Source organism: Myxocyprinus asiaticus, chromosome 27 (assembly GCF_019703515.2).
Source record: "Myxocyprinus asiaticus isolate MX2 ecotype Aquarium Trade chromosome 27, UBuf_Myxa_2, whole genome shotgun sequence".
In the NCBI taxonomy this organism is placed as follows: Eukaryota; Metazoa; Chordata; class Actinopteri; order Cypriniformes; family Catostomidae; genus Myxocyprinus; species Myxocyprinus asiaticus.
Genome location: NC_059370.1, coordinates 36,209,566 through 36,235,424, shown reverse-complemented (window position 1 = coordinate 36,235,424; position 25,859 = coordinate 36,209,566). Strand labels below are relative to the sequence as shown.

Here is a 25,859-nt window from a genome sequence, read left to right as displayed (position 1 = left end):
CATTACAAATTTTGGGGATGGTGAGGAAGTTGTTCTATCATTGTTAAATGAGGGAGAGTTGCGAGAAGACCCCTTCGTATCAGAACTCACACAAACAGGCGATAGAGGCAGATAACGCCCTTATCTAGTCATTTTGGCGGTTAAATGAGCGTGACTAGTGTCTGTGCTTTGTTTTAGCGCCGAGAAAAGCAGGAATAAACTTGCATTTGACATTTGGAAACTACAGGCTACACAAATGAAGTAAGTCGTTTTCTCAAATTCTTCTTATTGTTACTATAGTAAAGTAATATGAGTAAATACAGTGTACTGTTAGTGGGTACAGACCAGTACCAGTGTAAATAGAGACTTTGGTTACAGTGAGAGACACGTGGCATTATTCTACGTCTATGAGTACATTAGCTTTAGTGAGTTTAGTGACTTTCACCACGTTTCTTGACTTCTCAAATATGAATATCCTCTTTTCAAAAACGGAACAACGCGCATATGTGGTGTTTATTACGATAATAGTGAGCATGGAGTTTCTTTAAATCGCGCTAACGGGCTAAATTAGGCGGGGCGTTTTGTGACGGATATGGGGCGCATGCGGCGCGGTCTTGAGCATCTTACTGGTAGAGGAAAAGTTTATTTGTTTAGTCCACAGACCCGTTGAGAAAATAGACCTTTCAAAGGTTTTTTTTTTATCCTTGGGACATGCAGAGAAAGCCCAACATTTGTCTTTTAGGGGTAAAACAGAGGGCAAAACTCAGGAAGGGGTATATGAGGGCAGTAACCATTGACTGGCTGCTCCTTGTGCGCTCACTGAGCAATCGATTCAAAGAAAGATTCGATTCCTCGCCAGAAAGCGTGAACGTTTAAAAATAGATTCGAATCCAATACTACCAGAGAGCACGGGGCTATTCGATTATTCGAAGGGATTTAAAAAATACAATAAAAATTGTCAGAGTGAGTGCATCAAAATATTTGATATTGATTACTTCCAGAAAGCATAAGTCTATTCGATCATTCAAAAGATTCGATTTCTCGCTAGAGAGCAAAGATGCTTCAAAAGACCCAATTCGATTAGTACCAGAGAGCGTAGGGCTATTCGATCATTCAAAAGATTCGATTTCTCGCTAGAGAGCAAAGATGATTCAAAAGACCCAATTCGATTAGTACCAGAGAGCGTAGGGCTATTCGATCATTCAAAAGATTCGATTTCTCGCTAGAGAGCAAAGATGATTCAACAGACCCAATTCGATTAGTACCAGAGAGCGTAGGGCTATTCGATCATTCAAAAGATTCGATTTCTCGCTAGAGAGCAAAGATGATTCAAAAGACCCAATTCGATTAGTACCAGAGAGCGTAGGGCTATTCGATCATTCAAAAGATTCGATTTCTCGCTAGAGAGCAAAGATGATTCAAAAGACCCAATTCGATTAGTACCAGAGAGCATAGGGCTATTCGATTATTCCAAAAATTTGATTCTTTGCTAGAGAGCATTGGTGATTTAAAAGACTCAATTTGATTGTTACCAGAGAGCATGGGGCTATTAGATTATTTACATTTATGCATTTGGCAGATGCTTTTATCCAAAGCAACTTACAGGGACAATCCCCCTGGAGCAACCTGGAGTTAAGTGCCTTGCTCAAGGACACAATGGTGGCAATTGAACCAACAACCTTCTGCTTACCTGTTCAGTGCTTTAGTCCACTACGCCACCACCACTCCATTATTTAAAAGATTCGATTACTTGATAGAGCATGAGTGAATCAAAAGACTTGATTCGACTACTTCCAGAATGTATGGGGCTATTCAGTCATTCAAAAGATTCAATTTCTCACTAGAAAGCATGGGTGATCCAAAAGACTTGATTCGATATCTAGCGACGAGTGCTGGGCTATTTCAGCAGTCGAAAGATTTGATTCCTCGCTAGAGAGCACGGCTGATTCAAAAGTCTCAATTCAATTTTTACCAGAGAGCACGGGACTATTACATTATTTGAAAGAACTGATTCTTTGTCAGAGCATGTGTGAATCAAAAGTTGTGATTTGATTACTACAAGAAAGCCTTGGGCTATTCGATATATTTTTCATTAGTCGGAAGATCTGATTCCTTGCTAGAGAGCCCGGATGATTCAAAAGACTTGACTCAGTTACTACCAGAGAGCATTGGGCTATTCGATCATTCCAATCCAAAGATTTTATTTCTTGCTAGAGAGCACAAATGATTCAAAAGACTCGATTTGATTACTATCAGAGAGCGTAGGGCTGTTTGATCATTCCAAAGATTTGATTTCTTTTGAATGAAAGAAACTTGATTTGCTTGCTACCAGACAGTAGACAGTAGATTCCTTAATCAATTTTTTTAAAGAAAGAGAGAGGACACAAAGGCCAATTAATAGGCTAATTAAATAATTTTGACAGCCGTTTTGAATGAAATAAATGCATTTTAGAGACATATTTTGAAAATGCTTTCAAGACTTTTTTTTTTACTTAGGTTTAAAACTTGGCATTAACTTGGTATTAAGACCTTCCTTATAAAGCATCTTCTGACGACAAATGCAAACATTCACAGAATGTAAATGGGCTGTAAATTGTTACTTTTTAACTCTGTGTGAAATGTGGTTTGGACACCTGTGTGCCAAAAGGCTTATGTTTTCACATACACATGATAGTATGCACACCCAAAACCTTCTTCACTGATACCGTAAACAAACACATGCACATGCCCCATTGGCAATGACTGCATCCTCCTGAACGTAAAAAAAAAAAAATGTGTTCTGCTTAAATGTTGAAGGCTTCCTATTGGTATAACAGAAAGGAAGTTAAACCTGCTTTGTTTCATTTAGTCACTGGCAGGGGTGAGAAAATGAATGAAGATCATTGCAAACGTGTGGCCTAGTAGGATGTGTGAGTTACAAAAAGAAAACCTCAGATAAGCCGGCTGTTGAGGACAAAGACATCTAGTGGACTGTGCCTAATCATTTTAAACATAACACACACTGAATCGGTGTCCTACTGAGATCCCATTTTCTTCTCTCTACTTTATGTCTTCACCCTTTGTATTGCCTCTGTTCTCTAGTCTCCCACCCCCCATTCTTACAGTTGAAGTCAGAAGTTTACATACACTTAGGTTGAAGTCATTAAAACTAATTTAATTTAACTACTTCACAGATTTAATATTAGCAAACTATAGTTTTGGCAAGTCTTTTAGGACATCTACTTTGTGCATGACATGAGTAATTTTTCCAACAATTGTTTACATACTGACTGTTTCACTTTTAATTGACTATATCACAATTTCAGTGGGTCATAATTTTACATACACTAAGTTAACTGTGCCTTTAAGCAGCTTGAAAAATTCCAGAAAATGATGTCAAGCCTTTAAACAATTAGCTTCTGATAGGAGGTGTACTGAACTGGAGGTGTACCTTTGGATGCATTTTAAGGCCTACCTTCAAACTCAGTGCCTCTTTGCTTGACATCATGGGAAAACCAAACGAAATCAGCCAAGACCTCAGAAAAAAAATTGTGGACCTCCACAAGTCTGGTTCATTCTTGGGGAGCAATTTCCAAACACCTGAAGGTACCATGTTCATCTGTACAAACAATAATACGCAAGTATAAACACCATGGGACCACGCAGCCATCATACCGCTCAGGAAGGAGATGCATTCTTTCTCCTAGAGATGAATGTAATTTGGTGCGAAAAGTGCAAATCAATCCCAGAACAAAAACAAAGGACCTTGTGAAGATGCTGGAGGAAACGGATGGACAAGTATCTATATCCACAGTAAAACAAGTCCTATATCGACAGCAAGGAAGAAGCCAATGCTCCAAAACCACCATAAAAAAGCCAGACTAATTTGCAAGTGCACATGGGGACAAAGATCTTACTTTTTGGAAAAATTTCCTCTGGTCTGATGAAACAAAAATGGAACTTTTTCGCAATAATGACCATCGTTATGTTTGGAGGAAAAAGGGTGAGGCTTGCAAACCAAAGAACACCATCCCAACCGTGAAGCATGGGAGTGGCAGCATCATGTTGTGGGGGTGCTTTGCTGCAGGAGGGACTGGTGCACTTCACAAAATAGATGTTATCATGAGGAAGGAAAATGATGTGGATATATTGAAGCAACATCTCAAGACATCAGCCATAAAGTTAAAGCTCGGTCGCAAATGGGTCTTCCAAATGGACAATGACACAAGCATACCTCCAAAGATGTGGCAAAATGGCTTAAGGACAACAAAGTCAAGGTATTGGAGTGGCCATCACAAAGCCCTGTCCTCAGTCTGAAAATCTGTAGGCAGAACTGAAAAAGCATGTGCAAGCAAGGAGGCCAACAAACCTGACTCAGTTACAGCAATTCTGTCTGGAGAAAGGGGCCAAAATTACAGCAACTTATTGTGAGAAGCTTGTGGAAGTCTACCCAAAACGTTTCACCCAAATTAAACAATTTAAAGGCAATGCTACCAAATACTAACAAATTGTATGTAAACTTCTGACCCACTGGGAATGTGATGAAAGAAATAAAAGCTGAAATATATAATTCTCTCTACTATTATTCATAATAATAATTATAATAATTTAATAATTAATCATTAATAATAATTTAATAATTAATAATTTAATGACATTTCACAATCTTTTTTTTTTTCTCCCCAATTTGGAATGCCCAATTCCCAATGCACTCTAAGTCCTCATGGTGGTGTAGTGACTTGCCTCAATCTGGGTGTTGGAGGACAAATCTCAGTTGCCTCCACGTCTGAGACCATCATCCCACACATCTTATCACGTGGCTTGTTGAGCACATTACTGCAGAGACATAGTGCATGTGGAGGCCCACACTGTTCTCTGCAGCATCCATGTACAACTCACCACATGCCCCACCAAGAGCAAACCACCTTATAGCGACCACAATGAGGTTACCCCATGTGACTCTACCCTCCCTAGCAACCAGGCCAATTTGGTTGCTTAGGAGACCTGGCTGGAGTCACTCAGCACACCCTGGATTTGAACTCGTGAACTCCAGGGGTGATAGTCAGCGTCTTTACTCGCTGAGCTACCCAGGCCCCAACATTTCACATTCTTAAAATAAAGTATTTATCCTAACTGACCTAAGACAGGGAATGTTTTCTACGATTAAATGTCAGGAATTGTGAAAAACTGAGTTTAAATGTATTTGGCTAAGGTGTATGTAATTTTCTGACTTTAACTGTATCTCTCTGTGTATTTATTGAGTGGATGTGTTGGTGTGTGCTTTGGTTAACTAAGTTATAATGACCAGTTCCTTTCAATCATGTCAAGGTTAAGTTGATCCTGTTTACAAACACAAACTTCAACTTGAACCCACTTGGAGCATACAGAGACTAGTTGTATCTGGAACATCAGGATTACACATATTTGTTCTGCTGTAAAACACAAAATGTACTGTGAATAGGTCATTAGTGGTGCTTGCAAGCATTTTTTTGTTAATGCTCAAATGTATGTAGAGTGTTAGATTTGAACAAGCCCCAAACCCCAATTATTAAACTTTGTCAGAAAATGTAAAAATCTAGTTGAAAATGTGGGTAAAAGTGGTGCAGCTTACATCTTTTTTTAATCGGCCGGTGGTTGTTTATTGAGGTTCTCTTTTTGCTTAAATTGACTATAAGCAATTGATTTTCTGTTTGATAGGGGGATGGCTCCTTCTCTTTCGAAGGCGTTCAGGAGGCGATGGTGGATGGCTGCCACAGCGGTGTTGGAAAATCTTTCATGTTCGGCTGTGCTGTTGGGTTGGGGCTCTCTGCTCATCATGCTCAAAAGTGAAGGCTTCTATTCTCACCTGTGTACAGGTAATAATCAGTCATGGAAACATGTTCCTGTTGAAACTATTTGCCATGGTGGTAAATACAGTATAAAAAAGGGCAGCAGGAGAGCAATTATGGCAAGAGTTCACCCCAAAAATGACCATTCTGTCATCATTTACTCACCCATATGTTGTTCCAATCCCATATAACTTACTTTTTTCAGTGGAACACAAAAGGAGATGTTAGGCAGAGTGTTAGCATCAGTCACTATTCACTTTCACTGCATGTTTTTTTTTTTTTTTCTATACAATGAAAGTGAATAGTGACTGAGACTGTTATTCTGCTTTGCATCTCCTTTTGTGTTCCATGGAGGAAAGTTATATGGGTTTGAGAGTAAATGAATGAATTTCATTCTTGGGTGATCTATCCCCTTAAGCAGTTGAACTAAAACAAACAAAAGTATCGAGACCTAAACTACACATATACACTAATTAGAACAAGAGAAACTGAGCCAGAGATCCTGGGAAACTTGACTTTAAAACTTAATAAAGTCTCTCTCTCCTGCTTTCATTCACCTCCTCTCTCTCTCTGTAGAAAATAAGACGGAGAATGTGAACACTACTGCCCCAGAAGAGTGGCTGAGCTGCGTGGAACAGGAAGAAATGCTTAACCTGGGCTTCACTATTGGCTCCTTCCTGCTCAGTGCCGCCACACTGCCATTGGGCATTCTCATGGACCGCTTTGGCCCCAGGCCTCTTCGCCTGAGTGGAAGGTGAACACACATACACAAACATTAATACTCCCTTAAGTACAGTAACTAGTTGATTAAAAGGCCAACACTCCATCAAATAATAGGGAACCATCAAAACTAAAAAAAAATCTGTCTTTCCTTGTAAGTATGAGAATAGTGTGAGTCATAGAGTTATGTCATGACTCTTCATATGTATTTCAAAACACTGACTAATGTGTGCATTCACATTCAATTCAAGTTATTAATCATTAATCACTGTCATTGTAAGTATCTGCACCACTGTATTCCATTACACCTTTATCTCTTTCTTGATTTGTCTTTTCTTTGTTAACCATCATTCATGTCTTCTCTTTGTTTCTTTCTCAGTGCGTGTTTTGCGCTCTCCTGTGCAATGATGTCTGTGTCGGCGTATCAACCCAAAGGTGAGCATGAGAACAAACAATACACACACATACTGTAGCAAAATAGTGCAAACTGAATATAATATAGTCAGAATAGATTTAATCTGTTGATGATTTCTTTGACTAATTGATTTAAAAAAGACTCTTTGTTTTGTAACATTGTATTGAAAAAGCATGCTGTGGTGGCTCAGCGGTTAAGGCTCTGGGTTATTGACGGGGTTTTTATTGATGGGGTTTCAAGCCCCAGCACTGCCAAGATGCAACTGTTTGGCGCTTGAACAAAGCCCTTGACCCTATCTGCTCCAGGGGTGCTGTATCATGGCTAACCCCAGCTTAGCTGGGATATGTGAAAAAAATAATTTCACTGTATATGTGCAAATGTGTAATGTGTGACAAAAATAAAGGCTTCTTCTTCTAAATGATGATGATTTGTAGGAAGACACATATTCACTCCAGTGAACATAAGCCTGTGTCCATTTCTCCAATGCAATTTTCCTTAAAAATAAGTTTACTTTTCAACATCAACATTGATTTTTAGTGATTGGTTGTTGCAGTGCTTATACAGAGTTGTGATAAACCGATATATCAGTGGTTAATCTGCACATATTTGACCATTTTGAGATTTGGTATGTCTCATTTGCCATCATTAAATTATTTAGATTGAATTTTGAAGTGCATCTGGGAGAAACAGCACGCCATCTTTTACTCGCTTTCTTTGTCTTTTATGATTTTTTTGCGGTTTATTGTCATGCAGTAGCACATTGACTTACTGATTGATGTATGTCGTCATGAAATCAGAGACCCTCCCCTCAAAATCCAAACACAAGTGGTCACAGGAGACAAATTGATGTGACCAGGAGTAAAAAGCGATGTGTCTTGTCTGACCACATTTGATCACATCTTAATACCAGGTGCAAATGAGGTCAATGCAAAAATCGTATTGGTCCTTAATGTTTATATGCAAAATGTAATTTCATATTTTGTGTAATGATTTGGGGTTAAATATGACTAGGACATTGTCTTTAAACGTTTCATTAGCATCACCCAATAGAGTTCAATCAAGGATAGAGGCATTGTACACTGAAATTCACAGCCGTATAATGAGCCTCAAATTTAGCATTGAGTAGCAGATGAAGCATTTATACCAACAAAAAACTATTTTTGTTGTGTACTGTACTGTGATTGTACACTACTGCATACAACCGAGACATATAATATAACATCATATCAAGCCCATTATTAGGGGTTTGCTTTGGTTTTGAGTTGTTACAACAGCTGTTTCAATCATGTAATAACAGTGTTTTGTCTTTTGTTCCAGTCCTCTCTGCACTAATTTTTCTCGCTTTGTCGCTCAACGGTTTTGGGGGGATCTGCCTGACCTTCACATCTCTAACGGTAAGACAAAAAGAATAAAAAAGATATAATAGAGGGAGAGAGAGAGCACATGGGGTCTCAAACACATGCGATGACTCGCTTGTTTTGTTATGCAGCTGTCACACGTAGCTTTTTGAAGTTTATTTTGTTTGCGACAGGTGTGTGGGTGTGTGTGCGTATTTATATGCGTTTGGGTCAGTCAGATGGTCGACGCACATGACCTGCAGACACATTCTGGCCTTTTCAGCGTCCACCAATCAAAATGCTGAATTGCCCACACGCCTTCTCTGACACCCTTCCCTCCCATCAACCTCCAGCTGAAACAGACAAGGGCACAAACATTGTACCCACAACACTCACACTTCCTCGTGCTCGCTTGCATTTGTCAGAGGGTAAAGACTGCAAACACACGCACATGCACTTGATTGTGACCTTCCTATCGGTCCAGTGATATCATCACTTGGCATGGGAAAGAATGACTATATATATCAGCTGACCACAGATAGCCAAAGGACACAGATAGCACACAAACATGCAGACATTCCCTCTTGCAAATACACATTTCTCAATTAGAAATCCGCCGCTCAGGTTTTCACGCACACTGACCTACACGTGACTCAATGACATCCTGTACCCTTTGGAGAAAAACAAAGCATAAAACGGTCTTTCTCACTCTTTGTTGATTGTATTTTAGTACCAGCATGGAAACTGTAACAGTATGTTCTGTTATTAATCTGATAACTCTATTTACCTTTTGGTTATGATGCCAACTGAACTGCATCATCAACAAATCAATGACCTCCATGGCGTATATATATGTGTGTTAAATTGAAGAGCTCATCATTTAGCACTAAGCATTCACAGTGTTCTGTAATGCAATCCTTTAGGTTGCATTTCTACTCTTTGCTTGTGTGTGAAAGACAGAAGGATGTGAAAATTTACTTTTTCGCACAAGTTTGTGATTTTTTGTTTTTAACCCTGTTCACTTCACACAGGATAGTGGAACACAGTCACACACCAGTGTTAAGATTCAGAGAAAACAAAGCACTGTTTGAAATTGTCTTGTAAAAACATGGTAGTTGTTGCTTATATTTGCAGTTAGGGTTTTGCGCAAAACCTTAACTATAAGTAGATGTCAAGTATGTGATCAAACTTACGATTTTTGCCTGGCAAACGGTACAAACAATTAAAGAAATCCCATAGATTTACATTGGACCCAAGCCAGACCTAGAGACTAGAATATCATAGAGACTTTGTGTGGGCTCTTTTGACATAGGCCAGTTAGCAACCACTCTGAACATCCTAGCAACTGCTTATCTAAGCAACTGGATAGCATTGCTCTGGCAATGTTGATTTCCTTGCAGTGATTTGGTCACAGTGACGGTCGGGGAGTTGAGAGAAGGGTTTGATCCAGGTGAAATTAAACATGGTTTTACAATAGTAATATTGTAGATAATGTAGAGAGTAATATTGGACTCTCTGATCACTGTCTGGTTCATCTTCTCCCGACCTACAAGCAGAAACTAAAATCAGCTACGCCTGTAGTAAGGACCGTAAAGAGGTGGACCAATGAAGCATAGCTGGAACTACAAGCCTGCTTTGACTGCACTGATTGGAGTGTTTTTGAGGCTGCAGCCACAGACCTGGATGAGCTCACAGATACTGTGACATCATATATCAGTTTCTGTGAGGATATGTGCAACCTTACTAGGACATTTTTATCATTCAATAACGATAAACCATGGTTTACAGGAAAACTCAGACAGCTTCGTCATGCCAAAGAGGATGCTTACAGAAGTGGGGATAAATTATTGTACAACCAGACCAGAAACATACTTAATAAGGAAATCAGAGTTGCTAAAAGACAAGACTTTTCAGCTACTCTGAAAAGCTGAAAAACCAGTTTTCAGCCAACGATCCTGCATCTGTATGGAAAAGCTTGATAAACATCACCAGGTTCAAGACACCTCCCCCTCGCTCTGTAGAGAGTCAACTAATAGCTGATGAACTGAATGTGTTTCACTGCAGGTTTGAAAAGCCCAGTCTCACAACCCTTCCCCGCTCTGATCTTCACTTCACACACACACCAACACCTCCTGGAACCCCCCTCCTGCTACTCAATCTGCACTTATGATCTGTGAGGATGATGTGTGCTTTGGAAAAAAAAGACTAGGAAAGCTTCAGGCCCAGATGGTGTTTCATCTGCCTGTCTGAAAATCTGCGCTGACCAACTGGCCCCCATTTTCACACAGATCTTCTATAGATCACTGGAGCAGTGTGAAGTTCCCTGCTGCTTCAAAATCTGCACCATCATTCCGGTCCCCAAAAAACCCAAAATCACAGGACTTAATGACTATAGACCTGTTGCTCTCACTTCTGTGGTCATGAAGTCGTTTGAGAGACTGGTTTTGGCCTACCTGAAGGAACATCACTGGACCCCTGCTGGACCCCCTTCAGGTTGCTTACTGAGCAAACAGGTCTGTGGATGATGCTGTCAATATGGAACTGCATTATATTCTGCAACACCTCAACAGACCTGGGACTTATGCAAAGATCCTATTTGTGGACTTCAGTTCAGCCTTTAATGCCTGATCTTCTCTCAACCAAACTGACCCAGCTCTCCATGCCCACCCCAATCTGTCGATGGATCACCAGCTTTCTGACAGATAGACAGCAGCTAGTGAGACTGGGGAAACTCACATCCGGGACCCTCACTATTAGCACCGGTGCTCCTCAGGGATGCGTTCTCTCTCCACTGCTCTTCTCTCTGTACACAAATGACTGCACTGCAAAAGACCCCACTGTGAAGCTCCTGAAGTTTGCAGACGACACCACGGTCACTGGCCTCATCCGCGATGGTGACTGACAAAGAGAGTCTGCATATAGATGGGAGGTTGAACAGCTGGCTGTCTGGTGCGGTCACAACAACCTTGAGCTGAACATGCTCAAAACAGTGGAGATGATAGTGGACTTCAGGAGAAATCTACCCCCCACCCCGGTTCCTGGGCTCTACCATCTCTCAGGACCTGAAGTGGGACACCCAAATAGACTCCATTGTGAAGAAGGCTCAGCAGAGGTTGTACTTCCTTCGCCAGCTGAGGAAGTTCCACCTGCCACAGGAGCTGACACAGTTCTACTCGGCCGTCATTGAGTCTGTCCTGTGTACATCTATAACTGTCTTTGGTTCAGCCACCAGATCAGACAGAAGGAAACTACACTGGACAGTCAGGACTGCTGAGAGTATTATTGGTGCCCCCCTCCCCACCCTCCAAGACCTGTACATCTTCAGAGTGAGGAAACGTGCAGGTAGAATCACTCTGGACCCCACACACCCTACCCTCAGGCCATTTTCCTCATGAACATTTAAACTGCCTCAGGACTCCCCCATAGTGCAATAATGTAAATACTTATCTCATGTATATATGTAAATTCACATATTTAATTAAATAACTGTACATAACCCTACCCTGCACATACATTACCATTTGCACATGTACGTACGCCATTCTGTTACATGTTCTATTATTTGTATGTCTATTTATACTCTTACCATGTTTTATATTCTGTGTCTCACTGTAATGTTCTGTGTGCACTTGTTTCTCCTATCACCAAAATAAATTCCTTGTGTACGTGAGAACACTTAGCAATAAAGCTCATTCTGATTCTGATTGTAGTAACCATGTTTTTTGGTGGAAGCCATAGTTTTAATGCAATTAACCATGGTGTTACTACACCATGTTTAATTTTGTGGTTACTATGATTTTACTACAAAATACGATGGTGATACTATGGTTACTGTAGCAAAACCATAGTTAATTTTTGTAAGGTAAGGGATAGGTTTAGGGGTAGGGGTTGGTGTAGGGCAGGGTGCTCAATATGTCGATCGCGATCAACCGGTCGATCACAAGACAAACACTGGTCGATCTCATTCACAGGTCAAAAGAGAAAGGGATATAAACTACACAAATATCGCTAATCTTCAAGATCACGTTCTATTTTCTAAGAGCGCTCACGGTAATGCGGATAAGCGCCAGTGTGACTGTGTGACGGTACACTGTGAAAAGCCTGTCTTGGCACGAGGTATTAATTAAAACACAATCAGTTATGTCTAAAGTAAACGTACATGCCTGATAGACCTGTCCGTCTGTGCCGTTAATATAAATCAAACAGCAATAACAAGAAATCAAGACTATTTATTGCTTTTTGCTGGATAACTTTATTAGCTTTAAAAATATTATAATCATGCAGTGAAAACCTGTGATCTATTAAGTTTTATAGTAAATTTTGGTATCATGACAACACTGCCTACAGTACATGGTAGATCTTACTACAATGGCATTATGAAAATTAGATCTCATGCCATAGAAGTGTGAGCACCCCTGGTGTAGGTTGTCTATAGGACTCTAAATCAACACAATAAAAATACTGCAGTGATGCCCCTATAATGTATGTTTGTATTAAATTAGGGGTGCAATTAGAATCTTATACTATTTCAACTTTGTGCAAAGAAGATGCTTTTTGCTGCTATTTACACTTAGTACAAATAGCCTCTGCCATATAAATATCTAGTTGTGTTTATTGCGTTGGGACATTTTTTAAGATTCACATATATTGATGATGATGATTTACGGTTCCTTTCTCCTTACACAGCTGCCGAACATGTTTGGAAGTCTGAGTTCCACTGTCTTGTCACTGATGATCGGCTCGTACGCATCATCGGCTGTCACCTTCCCTGGGGTCAAGGTATTTTACATGTAAATATAGGCTAAACCAGTTTTACGTGTCACACATGGAATCTGAGGCTCTAATCTAAGATTGCATCAGATTGAAAATGAACTGGATCGCCTGTAATTGTTGACGTTTTTAAAGCTCAGCACCATGTCAGCACCGTAATCTTCATTGTATAAAAAGAGTTAAGGCCAGCTTTCTTAGTATTCATTAATTCCATGTCAATGTCTGGCACAGAAACAAACAGAATTGCAACAGAATGGTTTAAATGGAGGTGAATCCTTGTCATCTGATCTGAACTTACGACCAACAATGTGAAACATGTATATTTTGAATATTCATAGCCGGCTTTTAAAATTAGTATGCTTATTAGTTTAATATTAGTTTAAGTAGTATACTTAAACGAGATCCTAATGGATAAATCAAGTCCCGTTCAACATTATTTCCTATTAAATATTATAAAAACGATTAAAGGCATTAAAACATGTGGCAAAATAACCTAGTAGCTTCAACCAGACAAGCAAACTCTGTTGACTTTTCCACCATTCAGGCATGTTATATAAATGAAATAACTAATTAATATTACATGTTCTCTTTTTTGTTCTCCAGTTGATATATGATGCTGGGGTGTCATTTACAGTTATCATGTGGATGTGGGCGGGCCTTGCAGGTCTGGTTTTCCTCAACTGTTTACTGAACTGGCCAGCAGAGGGGTTTGCAACTCCAGAAGAAATCGAGATGTTAGTAACATTTACTCAACCTAATGTCATTTCAAAACTGTATGACTTTCTTTCTTCCATGAAACTATTCCTTCAACCCCGGTGAAAGGGTATCAGTGAAACTTTTAAATTGTTAATTGAATGGAAACATTCTTTAATCCATGTATAATAAGTCCTTATTCCTTGCTTTTCCAACCATCTTTTAGGGAAAAAAAGCGTTCAAGTGAAAACCACAAATTGAATTCGGTTGAAGAAACGACAGGAGAACTGAAAAGCTCAATAGATAAACTGCCTGCTGTTGCTCAGGAAACACAATGTAAGACTTTTGAGACAAAGTGATATATATATATATATATATATTTATTTATTTTATTTTATTTATTTTTTTCTCCCAATTTGGAATGCCCAATTACCAATGTGCTTTTAAGTTCTTGTGGTCACGTAGTGATTCACCTCAGTCTGGTTGGCGGAGGACGAATCCCAATTGCCTCCGCGTCTGAGACCGTCAACCCGCGCATCTTATCACGTGGCTTGTTGAGCGCGTTGCCACGGAGACATAGCGCGTGTGGAGGCTTCACGCCATCCACCGTGGCAACCACGCTCAACTCACCACGCGCCCCACCGAGAACGAACCACATTATAGTGACCACGAGGAGGTTACCCCATGTGACTCTACCCTCCCTAGCAACCGGGCCAATTTGGTTGCTTAGGAGACCTGGCTGGAGTCACTCAGCACACCCTGGATTTGAACTAGCGAACTCCAGGGGTGATAGCCAGTGTCTTTACCACTGAGCTACGCAGGCCCCCAAAGTGATATATTTTGAGATAAAATGTACTGTAAATAAAAATTGCATCAATAGTGTGAATTGTAAATGAAAAGGAAGACTTTCTGATTCTAAAGTTTCATATTCCTGATGAAATGACCAAGCCTCTGAAATATGACATACAAACCCTTGTATTCTCTCCCTCAGCCTCTGTCCCATTCCGTCGCTCCGTGTTCTCTCCCATCTTCCTGTGGAGTTTGATCACCATGGGAATGACTCAGTTGAGAATCATCTTCTTTATGGGCGCCATGAACAAGATGCTCGAGTTTCTGGTCACCCACGGAGAGAAACATTGTAAGTGATTACAAATGATCACTGTGTTTGATTCCACTGGCCTTCTGCTTTGATTTGAGTTAAACTTATGATGTCTCTGTCTTGTTTAGTCTCTGAAGAACTGGAGCTAGAAGCAGAGGAGAAAGGTGAGAAACTTGAAATCACATATACTATATATGTTTTTTTTTTTATGTTTGTTAATGAATGTATTTGTGAATTGAATTGCATGTGTTTCAGATGTATGTAACTGAGCATGATAAATGTGTTAAACATGTATTGATGGTGTCCATGTAACTTCCAGTGAGTTTCTACTCGTCCATCTTTGGCACGCTGCAGCTCTTGTGTCTGGTCACCTGCCCTCTGATTGGATACATCATGGACTGGAAGATGAAGGAGTGTGAAGTGGATCCGAACACAGTGGAGGGAGAGAAAGAGTAAGAAATGGACTTTCTCTGGTCACTGTATCATTTTATATACAAAATTAGAATATAGAAATATAGTTGTTAAGATGTGAAAAGAAGCAAAGACAGCAATCACTTGAATGCTCAACAAAAGACATTCCAGAGACCTTCACTTCTTTTCTCCAGCAGAGCTGTCGCCTTGCCAAATCGTGATAGAAAGATTCAGAAACTGACCAATGCCATGAGAGCCTTCATCTTCACAAACGTGCTGCTTGTTCTGTTTGGAATCCTCTCACTCATAGACAACCTTCCTCTACAGGTAAAAACCTCATTGATTAGATTCATTATTGTAATTAGTGTAAGTAATTCATCCCCAACTGAGGCCATGTGTAAACTGGTACCGGTATTAAGATGCGTTTTGGGTGATCCGATCACAAATGTACAAGCGAGGCACATCACCGTTACACCTGGTCGTCTCTTTTGATTACTTGTGTTCGGATTTCGAGGAGAGAGTCTCTGATTTCTTGAAAAATAATAAAAAAACAGCTGAAAATAATTAAAACCAGTGAGTAGGGAGATGTGGGTGATGTTTTTGTTTTATTTTGTAATTATTGTTGTCTACCCGATACCTTGCTCTCTTTTATCTACAAACATGAAAGAATGGCTCGTGCCCGTTTTATGGTTATTTGTTATAATTTGCAAAGGAAAATAATAATAAAACCAGCTGAAAATAATTAAGACAGCGGGTAGGGAGATATGGGTGAAATTTAATTACATTTTTTAATAATTTTCCTCTTGCGCTCTCTCTATAGCCTATTTCAGTGGTTTTGGCTCGTAACGGTCTCTCACTCGTCGGGACAGTGCTCATACCTTACGGCAAGTCATCTTGATTTTAAAAACTGTCGTAGCATCTGGGACTATTCTCAACATGTCACAGGAGTGTGCACACAGTAAGACTTCTTGTCACAGACCAGTTGCTGACTCAAAACATCAAAGGAGACGAGCTTGAGTCGTGTAGTGTCCACTAGGCATTGCTTGCGGTTGGCTTATAACCTTGAGAGTGTTATTATAACTTGTTCTTTTTCTTTGTCTAGATTCTGACGTTTATTTTTCATACTATGGTGCGAGGTTTCATTCACTCATGTTGTGGAGGCCTGTATGCTGCTGTGTAAGTACATGCGCATAAACATACCCATTTTTAAATACTTCTTTTATTTCAAGTGTTGGTTAAAATCATTGGCAAGTATGTACTTGTCTGTTACTTCACTGTACATTTTATAAGAATAGACTTTAAACTACATATCTGCCTCAGGATCAGGTTTACCCTGTTTGTAAGAAAACTAACTCACCATAGTACAGAATATGTGGCAAATTCATTGACATGCATTAGCATCCCCACCCACCCAGGGAAATCACCCTGATGCCCCAATAACAGCACACACACTCCTTTTGTCATGTAAATTGTGCCAAAATGGTTCATTACAATCACAAAACAAACCTGCAAACAAAATGACTCCTCTCTATCTTTCTGTTGTCTTTGTCTCTATTTCTCTCTCACAGGTACCCATCCAATCACTTTGGCACTCTTACCGGGCTGCAGTCCATGATTAGTGCTGTGGTGGCTCTTCTACAACAGCCCCTCTTTATGGTTATGGTGGGACATCTAAACGGAGATGCTTACTGGGTGAGAACCACAGCAGTTTTTCTCATCATACTATATTTTAAAGGGGTTTCCAGAATTAGAATATCCAATTCACATATGACGCTATAGCTCTGTGCCTTGCTTAATGGCATTTTAAGGCAAAAAAGCTGTTCAAAAAGGTAGATAACAACGTTATGCTGCCTTCATGATACCTTGTTTTGAATTTCAAATTTCAAGTGTGTAAGCATGTCTTTTAAGGATTCTAAGCATGTGTCCTTCATGGAGAAGGCAAAAATACATTGCTGATGTGGGTAGCTCAGTGGTAAAGAAATCATCCAGTATGGCATAGAAGTTTAGATAAATGTTGACTAAGTATATATACGTACAATATGTATTTTATTAATTACTTATTTGATAAAACTAATTTAATGTAATAAAAAATAAATATAAGTGAGTATTTCAGCATTCAAAAATTGGCCCCCATTCACTTTCATTGTAAGTGCCTTACTGTAACCCACATTTTTGCTTTTTTTTTAGCCTAAAAATATAATAAATGCACATTCTTTATTTTCCTCTGCTTATTAATTATACTAATTTTTAATGAATCAATAAAAGTAGTTCAATCTAATAAAAAATGTTCCCAGTATTTGTTTTGGATTTGTTTCCCCTTTTTCTCCCAATTTGGAATGCCCAATTCCCAATGTGCTTTTAAGTCCTTGTGGTCGCGTAGTGATTCACCTCAGTCTGGGTGGTGGAGGACAAATCCCAGTTGCCTCTGCGTCTGAGACTGTCAATCCGCTTGTTGAGGGTGTTGCCACGGAGACATAGCATGTGTGGAGGCTTCACGCCATCCACCGCAGAAACCACGCCCAACTCACCACGTGCCCCACTGAGTTTACCCCATGTGACTCTACCCTCCCTAGCAACCAGGCCAGTTTGGTTGCTTAGGAGACCTGGCTGGAGTCACTCAGCACACCCTGGATTTGAACTAGCGAGCTAGCGAACTCCAGGGGTGATAGCCAGCATATTTTACCACTGAGCTACCATTATAAAAATATAATGAAATGCACATTCTTTATTTCTTTTCTGTCCTCTACGAACTAATTTTAAAACGACACTGCACGTAGTATAAATGCAGTTTTTTATTTTTATTTATTAATTAATTTTAAAACGACACTGCATGTAGTATAAATGCAGTTCTTTATATATTTTTCTCAACTAATTAATTGTAAAACTACGATGCACGTAGTATAACTGCAGTTCTTTATCTATTGTTCTCTACAAACTAATTTTAAATTAACGCTGCATGTTGTAAAAATGCAGCTGTTTATTTATTTTCCTCTACAAATTCACTTTAAACTACGCCGCACGTAGTATAAATGCAGCTCTTTATTTTTTTCTCTCTACAAATTTTAAAACGCTGCCACAAGCAGTATAAATGCAGTTCTTTCTTTCTTTATTTTCCTCTACGAACGAACTAATTTTTAAAACAAAACGCGTGAAGTATAAACGCAGGCTTTATTCGCCTAGGGCGCTTTAGTTTTCTCCAGGACAAAAACGAACTAATGTTCTGCTTTTCCATTGTGTAAAATAGGCTAGAGTATTAGAGTATGGTGTTGTTTGCTTGGCAACATGTTAATATAAAACACTATTTGAAATGGAATAAGTTGTGAATCTCGTCTCTCGTTTGCTTCACTTGAGTAACACCATTTTGTGTGCCACATACACACTTACCAAATGATTATCTTACAAGATTTTATTTCAGTTGGATGGCAGCTGCCTGTGTAGGCAATAGACAGCGAGTCAGCTCTCTAAATTTTGGGACACAGTTTGTGTTATAGATATTTCAAAAGACTAATAACAATCATGTAATATAGATACTAACTTTATTTTCTCCTCAAACCAATCAGATCAACTGGGGACTACTGATCCTCTCATTTTCTGGTTTCCTGTTGCCGGGATACCTGTTCTACCATCGTAGACAACTTCTGCAGCAGAGGGCAGAAGGAAAAGCTAATGGCCACACTTCAGTTGAGAATCAAGCTCTAAACCAATCTTTGGCCAACGGACATAGCAACGGTCATGTGCCTCAGAAAGCATAATTTAATAAAAAAATAACACAGGACTGTCACTGGACTTTTCACATTTCAATAGGAACATCAGCAAACTCAACGTCAGATGTGCTATTCTCACAAACTCTGCCATTTCTGACATCCTCACTGAGCACAAAACTTCAGTTTTTGTTATGAGACATTCGGTTGATGGTTGGAATCAGCTGGCATCAGATCAGTATTGTCTTGATGTCAATCAGCATTAAACCCAGAATATGAATATTTTGTTTAGAAAAACTCAAAACTTGCCTATCAAAAGTAAGCAATGCTTCCATGTGAAAGATATTTATTGAGACGCGCACCCATTGGCTGAAACTCATGGACAGGAACTACCTAACTGACTATCAAACAGACCAGTGGATGCATCTGTTCAGTGTCTGTTCTTTACCAAAGAGAACTGTGTTGAGTATTCTGTATCATATTGTGTTTTTGACCTATGATTTGAAAACTTGAGGAACAATCAACAAAACCATTTCAGCTAACACCAAAGACACAGATGGAGGTTTTTAAAAATGCATCACTTTATTCTGCTCTTCAAACATAGCCTCAGATGTATTATATTTTAAAAGGTTTTTATCAACCAACAGAAGTGAATTTTTGTGTATTTTAAGATTTGTTTTTTTCATGTATTCCTTTTCATTTTAGTCTCATTTAGGCATGAAAAGGAAATGTATTTTTGTGTTTTTACTGCTGTTACTGTGTTAATATCATAATCTAATGTGTACAAGCTTGAACATAGTTGTACTCTGTAAATACGGTGGTGTATTCATGATATTTACTTTATTGCAATAAGTGAATGCTTGTGCTGTGTGATAGCAAGGGCTTTTTAAAGGGTTAGGTTGCTTCCAAGAAGTGATGACAATCACGTACAGCATCAGTTTTTGTTCTGCTTTTTGCATATTTGTGTGAAACTAGTGCCTTATGTTATGAACAAAATGTCAGAATGTAAAATCCCACTGGTTGCAGAACATGTGGGAAACCACAGCCATGCGGTCTTCTTGGAGATGGGACACAATAAAGCCATATGGGACTTTTGGAGACACAAATGTGTGACAGGAATAGAGCATCCATGTACAAGTACAAGAATGCCAGTCTTGAAATTCTGAGAAAAAAAATAAAATAAAAGATGCATATACTGTATATTCTGAATTGTTTACTTCTGTTTTGGGGGGCCAGTCCAGAGTCGCAGTAGAACAAATCTGGAGTCTGTGCAACTGTAGAAATGTATCTTGCAATTATCTAGGGTTATGTCATTGTTTTCATGATGCTATTTGTTAGTTTTTCCATTAAAAAAGTATTTTATCAACTGTACTGTGAATGTTTCCCACATATAATGTATATATATATATATATTTCAGTAAGTGTACCCAGTCATAACCAGTGCACTTCACTTTTACCAGTTATGTGTCTTCTATGAAACACTGTTTGTTGTTAAGAAAACAAACTTATTTATTGTAAATATATGATACGGCTAATTGGCAATCTGCATAATGAAACTCACTTTTAGAGCAGTATTTTTAGCTACTTCAAAGCTCTCTTATGTAGTCTTTGTTAAACACTGCCATCTTCTGTCTGACAAAGATTAATGCATCTTTCTCAACATTTCCCATACTGTACATTATTTCATACCAAAATGTGATAAGGCTACCATACTGGTTAAGCTATTTATTTATTTTATTTATTAAGTAATAAGCCTGAAATATGCAGTGTTATTAAAAGTTTTTCCTTCCGTTTGCGATTACTGGATAATCATTTGTTAAAAAAATCATTTTACAGATTGCAACAAGATCAATTTCTAGCCACTGAAACATTTTAGAGCGGAGTATAACTAGCAAATTATGTTATACCATTTTAAATTTTACAGGCAAGTAAATCACAGTTTCTCTGACTAATTCCCAGGTTGTTTATTTGTCAGTGGGAACCCTACATTTAGGACTCCCAATTTTGTTACCAGACATTTTTTGTTAAAGTAATATTCCGGGTTCAATACAAGATAAGCTCAATCAACAGCATTTGTAAAATAAAATTGATCACCACAAAAATTTATTTTGATTTGCCCCTCCTTTTCTTTACAAAAAAAAAAAAAAAAAAAGAAGAAAAGAATCGAGGTTACAGTGAGGCTCTTACAATGGAAGTGAATGGGGACCAATTTTTTAACTTTAAAATACTCACTTCTTTAAAAATATAGCCACATGACATAAACAATATGCGTGTAAACATGATTTAAGTGTGATAAAATCACTTTCTAACCTTTTTTCTGTAAAGTTATTGCCAAATTTTACAACTTCGTTGCCATAACGATGTAATATCAACAAACCCTGAAATGACTAAAAATGATGATTTAAACAACTTTACAGCTCAAATAATACACGAGTTTATAACAGAAAAGAGCTTTTATCAAATTATAAGCTTCAAATTTCTGCCTTTAAACCTTCCAAAAATTCACTTCCATGCTGTCGATTGAGCTTAACTTGAATTGAACCTGGAATATTTTTTTAATATAGGTCTGTCATAAAGTCTCACTTAATGCAATGGTGCCACTTACAGTGTGGGACAAAATGAGCTAATGTGAAACATAATGAGTAACAAAAGTTTATTTGTTCCAGAAAGAAATTACAGAAATCATTAACAAGCAGTCTTTGTAAACATCACTCACACACTGGTCCATATAAGGGTCTCTAACACGGTCACATTCTTTCTCACATGCACACACTTGCAAACATGCACACAAATCGTTTTATCTCAGGCTGTTGCTGTTGGGCTGAAAGCCAGTTAAACCAGGATGATCAGGACTGTGTCGATTCTGAGAGAGAGAGAGAGAGAGAGAGAGAGAGAAAAAAAGGAGGGTAAAGAGAAACCTTAGTACAGAGAAACTGTTTCATAAGTATGAGATCAAGTACAGAAAGCTCAAAGCTACAGTTCAGATTTAAATTATTAGGTATATCAAGGCATATGTATATTAGGTAAATTATTTTACAGAGTATTGTCAGAAGGAATGGTGTGTGTGTGGCTTTTTGATTTTGAATGTCACTGGTGTGCATGCCACTGAAACACATTTACAGATTGTCTAATATTGTAATTACAGCGACTGACCTATCAGTCTGTCCACTAAGGCCCACTCTTTACACTCCTAGTCAAAGTGTGAGAAATCAGGAATAAGAATGTGCCGTTTTTGCGTGTATTGTTTGGACAGTGCTTGTAAAATGTTTTCAAATGCTGTGATCCTGTCCCATAATTGTGTGTCTGAAGATCTGCATCACTTTAGCCAATCACCTTTTTTTTCTTCTTGTCTTTCTTTTTCTTCTTACGATCAGGGTCGTCATCCCTCTTTTTCTTCTTCTTCTTGGGGTCAGAGTCTGAAGGGGTCTCTGCACAGACAAAAACAGGTTACAGTCAGTTAAGTGTACATGTGTGCAGAGACTATCAGCATGTGGTAAGGTTTTGGTGGTTACCTGGTGGTAAGGGATCCTGAGGTCGATGATGCCTGTGTTTGTGTTTGCTCTTTTTCTTTGGTGGCTGTATGTGCATCAGTCTGTATTGCTCTGGGAGCTAGAACACACACAAGCACTATAAATATGAAGCTTTGAGAAGATGGTCTGAAGAAGTGGCTCTAAACTGGTGGGTCCCTGTGAAATGTGTTACTATTTTGTTCTGATTGCACTGCAGATAGCAGGGAAAAAACAATGCTAAATGCAAATAATAAAATGCAACTAATATATTCTTATAATCAAGTATTAAAGGGATAATTCACCCAAATGAAAATTATCTTATCATTTACTCAACCTCATGCTAACACAGATGTGTATGACTTTGTTTCTTCTGCTGAACACAAGTGAAGATTTTTAGATGAATATTTCAGCTCTGTAGGTTCATTCAATGCAAGTTAATGGTGACCAGATCTCTGAAGGTCCAAATATCACATAAAGGCAGCAGAAAAGTAATCCATACAACTCCAGTGGTTTAATCCATGTCTTCTGAAGTGATCCGATCGAATTTGGGTAAGAACAGACCAAAATATAGCTCCTTTTCCACTATTAATCTTGGCAGCAGAGCCCTTGGCGATCATGATTTTTAAGCTCGATTACACTTCCTATAGCGCCGTCTAACGTTCTGCGCATGTGTCAAGCAAAAGGAAGTGTAATCGAACTTGAAATCATGATCGTGCCTAGAGACTGCAATGGCAAGATGTACAGTGGAAAAGGAGCTATATTTTGGTCTTCTCGCACCCAAAACCGATTGGATCGCTTCAGAAGTCATGGATTATATCACTTGAGTCGTATCCCAGAAAGCACACATACGTCCCCAAGATGTCTGTTTTAGATCTTTTGATCTGGAAAGTCTCACAATCTAATAAACATCTGCTAAACATCTTAAAAAGATCAGAATTATAAACATTCCAAATCAAAAACATCTCAAAAGACATCTGCTGAATGTCTAATAGACATCTGAGAGGAAACAGATACAATACGTCTAACAGACATATTGCAGATGAGCAAACAATGTAAAATAGACATCTTCCAGATGTAAACACACACATCTAATAGACATCTGGGAGATGTACATGTGCTATCAGGGATGGATTACTTATATGATTCTTTTAAGTTATATTTGGACGTTCAAAGTTCTGGCCACCATTTACTTGTACTGTATGGACCTACAGAGATCTTCATTTGTGTTCTGCAGAAGAAAAAGTCATACACATCTGGGATGTATGAGGGTGAGTAAATGATGAGAATTTTCATTTTTGGATGAACAATCCCTTTAATAAAAGTCATGTTTTAATTCGAGAACAATTTCAGTACCATGTGGTGTCGCCACTTGATGCCCAATGTAAAATCATGAAGCAAAACCAGTTAAGAACCACTGATCTAAAGCCATTTTAGACCATTCACTGGTTATGTCACAAAACCTAGTGAGCTGCCTAATTACACAGCACTTTTGGGCATCATGTGCATTTTTAGTCCAAAACCCTGTCTGTAGATAGCTCACAAGGTTCGAGACACAGCCACTGTGTCAATGGATCAGTCAAACTGTTCATCGGTTTACCGGGCCAGTGTGAAGTCTAAATCCAGTGAGTAGAGTGCCTGTCAGTGGGCTGAACGAGTTCCCACAGACTGGAGGTTTTTCAATGAGAGAGCGCAGAGAACTGCCATCCTGAACACCTGGACAGTCTATCATACCTGAAAGGAGAGCACATCTCAATGAGTTCAAAACCTTCAAAATCACTGTAAACTTTAAGTGCTCACAGCAGGGCTGTAACCGCAATATACACTGAGGGAGACAAGTCCCCCCCAATAATCAGATATGGCCAGATTGTCCCCCCCTCCCAATAATTTATATCCTTGTTGCTGTTCTGCTGCAGTCCATTATGTGCTGCTGTATAATTGTCATTAAGTTGTTGCAGGAATAACAAAGGTTTTAAAAAAGTTGAATTTTTACCATGCACAGTAATCTAAAACCGCTCGTCAATGTAATTTGAGATAGCCAATCAAATAGATGAAGGCGGGACTCAAGTTTAAAAAGCCAAATAGGAACCTCATGGATTATTCCAGTGCCACTTCAGGTTAAGAGTGTTTGTGTCATGTGAGATGTAAGTATCTAACTAAATATGCCAAATTTGACCATTGTTTTATGATTAATATGTTGTACCAACCGTAAGTAATTTCCAAGGGTGCAAACTATTCTCCATTTTCGCAAAATTCGCCGGATTGAATTGAAAATATGTCATGTACAGTACGTGATTCAGATGTCATTAATAACTGTGAATGTGAAAACATTAACAGAGCCGTTTTCAATATATCAGGCTTAAGATAAAGCGCGAATGTGTGCATTTTGTAAAGGAATTGAATGAATGTGGTTATCTGGCAAGCTTTTGAAGGAACTTTTTAGAAAATTGTCTAAGAAAATGATTGATAAAACACAAAGTAGAGCATTATCACCCTCAGATTAGAACTAGAACATGGTAAGACCTGTGACTTGAGGCTTCCATTGAGTTTTTAGGTTGTGTCATATATTTTAGTGCAAATATGTTTAAAGCTTTATGGGGCTATAGAAAAGCTTAGTGTTGTATGGACTACTTTTATGTTATTTTAATTATGATTTATCCCCCCCTCTTTGGACCTTGAGAGCAGTGGTCAAAATGAAGTGGGACAACTTGAGGGCTGTAAATAATTTTGTGTATTTTCCTTTTGCAAGCCAGCTGATGTCATGTCATTTTACAGATCCATCAGTGATGAAAAGAAATTCAAATTATATTTCTCTTTTCTTTGATACAGTTACCTGGTAACTCTGGTAAAAAGTTGCTCAGCTTCTCCTTCACTTTCTTGCCACAGAATTTATTATACGCGTGTTCCAGGTTATAATGCGTGATGAGGTTCGTGTTTCCCGTCAGGTCGTTTCCAACTGGATCAAAACAAACACAGTAAAGCTCGTCCAAATGCACTTTTCATGTTACATAACATTATAAATGTCACTTACGAGCTCTATTGTACCCACTATACATTTCCCCTCAAATAACTTTATTTACCAGGCAGTTCTCGTAGTAAATAAAAGGGTTCATTCATGGCTCCAGGTTTTCGCAGTGTAGGCCCGTCATCCCCGTGTTGTGCTGGAATCTGAGCCGCCACAGGCGCTTGGTTTGGCGGCGGAGGTTTCCCAGTCACAAACCCCAAAGCTGCCGGTCCCGAGGGAGGTTGCGTGTCATTTTGTCCGAATAAAGTTGAAAATATTTCCGTCATACCTTTGAAACCAATCTATAACAGACGGTGACACGCTTTTTGTTTTGTGTTCAAGTGTCCATCTAATTCATCAACAGTACTGGCGGTACCGTAACGATTCGATCAAACGTGCATTAAAAATATTACGGTA

At 38.8% G+C, this 25,859-nt stretch overlaps 2 protein-coding genes across 3 annotated transcripts; one reads left to right on the top strand and one right to left on the bottom strand.

Annotated features, from left to right (window-relative positions):
* LOC127418224 (large neutral amino acids transporter small subunit 3-like) lies at nt 1–20,298 on the top strand. 2 transcript variants are annotated; one of them, XM_051658691.1, is made up of 15 exons: nt 1–240; nt 5,656–5,813; nt 6,363–6,540; nt 6,886–6,941; nt 8,239–8,315; nt 12,945–13,037; nt 13,632–13,762; nt 13,948–14,057; nt 14,713–14,859; nt 14,949–14,984; nt 15,140–15,272; nt 15,429–15,558; nt 16,334–16,407; nt 16,800–16,923; nt 18,792–20,298. In XM_051658691.1, the coding sequence occupies exons 1-15, from the start codon at nt 236–238 to the stop codon at nt 18,981–18,983; spliced, it is 1,644 nt and encodes a 547-aa protein (XP_051514651.1). In that variant the 5' UTR covers nt 1–235; the 3' UTR covers nt 18,984–20,298. The 2 variants fall into 2 exon arrangements, with proteins under 2 accessions (XP_051514651.1, XP_051514649.1); XM_051658689.1 differs by having other exon boundaries at nt 15,426–15,558.
* A 1,273-nt stretch (nt 20,299–21,571) lies between these two features.
* LOC127418293 (mediator of RNA polymerase II transcription subunit 19-A) lies at nt 21,572–25,824 on the bottom strand. The gene is made up of 6 exons (XM_051658818.1): nt 25,519–25,824; nt 25,272–25,394; nt 24,039–24,172; nt 22,445–22,541; nt 22,266–22,360; nt 21,572–21,795 (listed from the first exon to the last, which is right to left on the bottom strand). Exons 1-6 carry the CDS (start codon nt 25,727–25,729, stop codon nt 21,730–21,732), a joined length of 726 nt encoding a protein of 241 aa, XP_051514778.1. The 5' UTR covers nt 25,730–25,824; the 3' UTR covers nt 21,572–21,729.
* Nucleotides 25,825–25,859: the final 35 nt, after the last annotated feature.

Coding starts and splice junctions, on each gene's coding strand:
- LOC127418224 (XM_051658689.1), top strand. Junction 6,942..8,238: donor GTCGGCGTATCAACCCAAAG/GTGAGCATGAGA, acceptor CTTTTGTTCCAG/TCCTCTCTGCACTAATTTTT. Junction 14,860..14,948: donor CACCCACGGAGAGAAACATT/GTAAGTGATTAC, acceptor TGTCTTGTTTAG/TCTCTGAAGAACTGGAGCTA.
- LOC127418293 (XM_051658818.1), bottom strand. CDS start 25,729: ATGACGGAAATATTTTCAACTTTATTCGGACAAAATGACACGCAACCT. Junction 25,395..25,518: donor TTTACTACGAGAACTGCCTG/GTAAATAAAGTT, acceptor GTTTTGATCCAG/TTGGAAACGACCTGACGGGA. Junction 24,173..25,271: donor CTTTTTACCAGAGTTACCAG/GTAACTGTATCA, acceptor CTCTCCTTTCAG/GTATGATAGACTGTCCAGGT.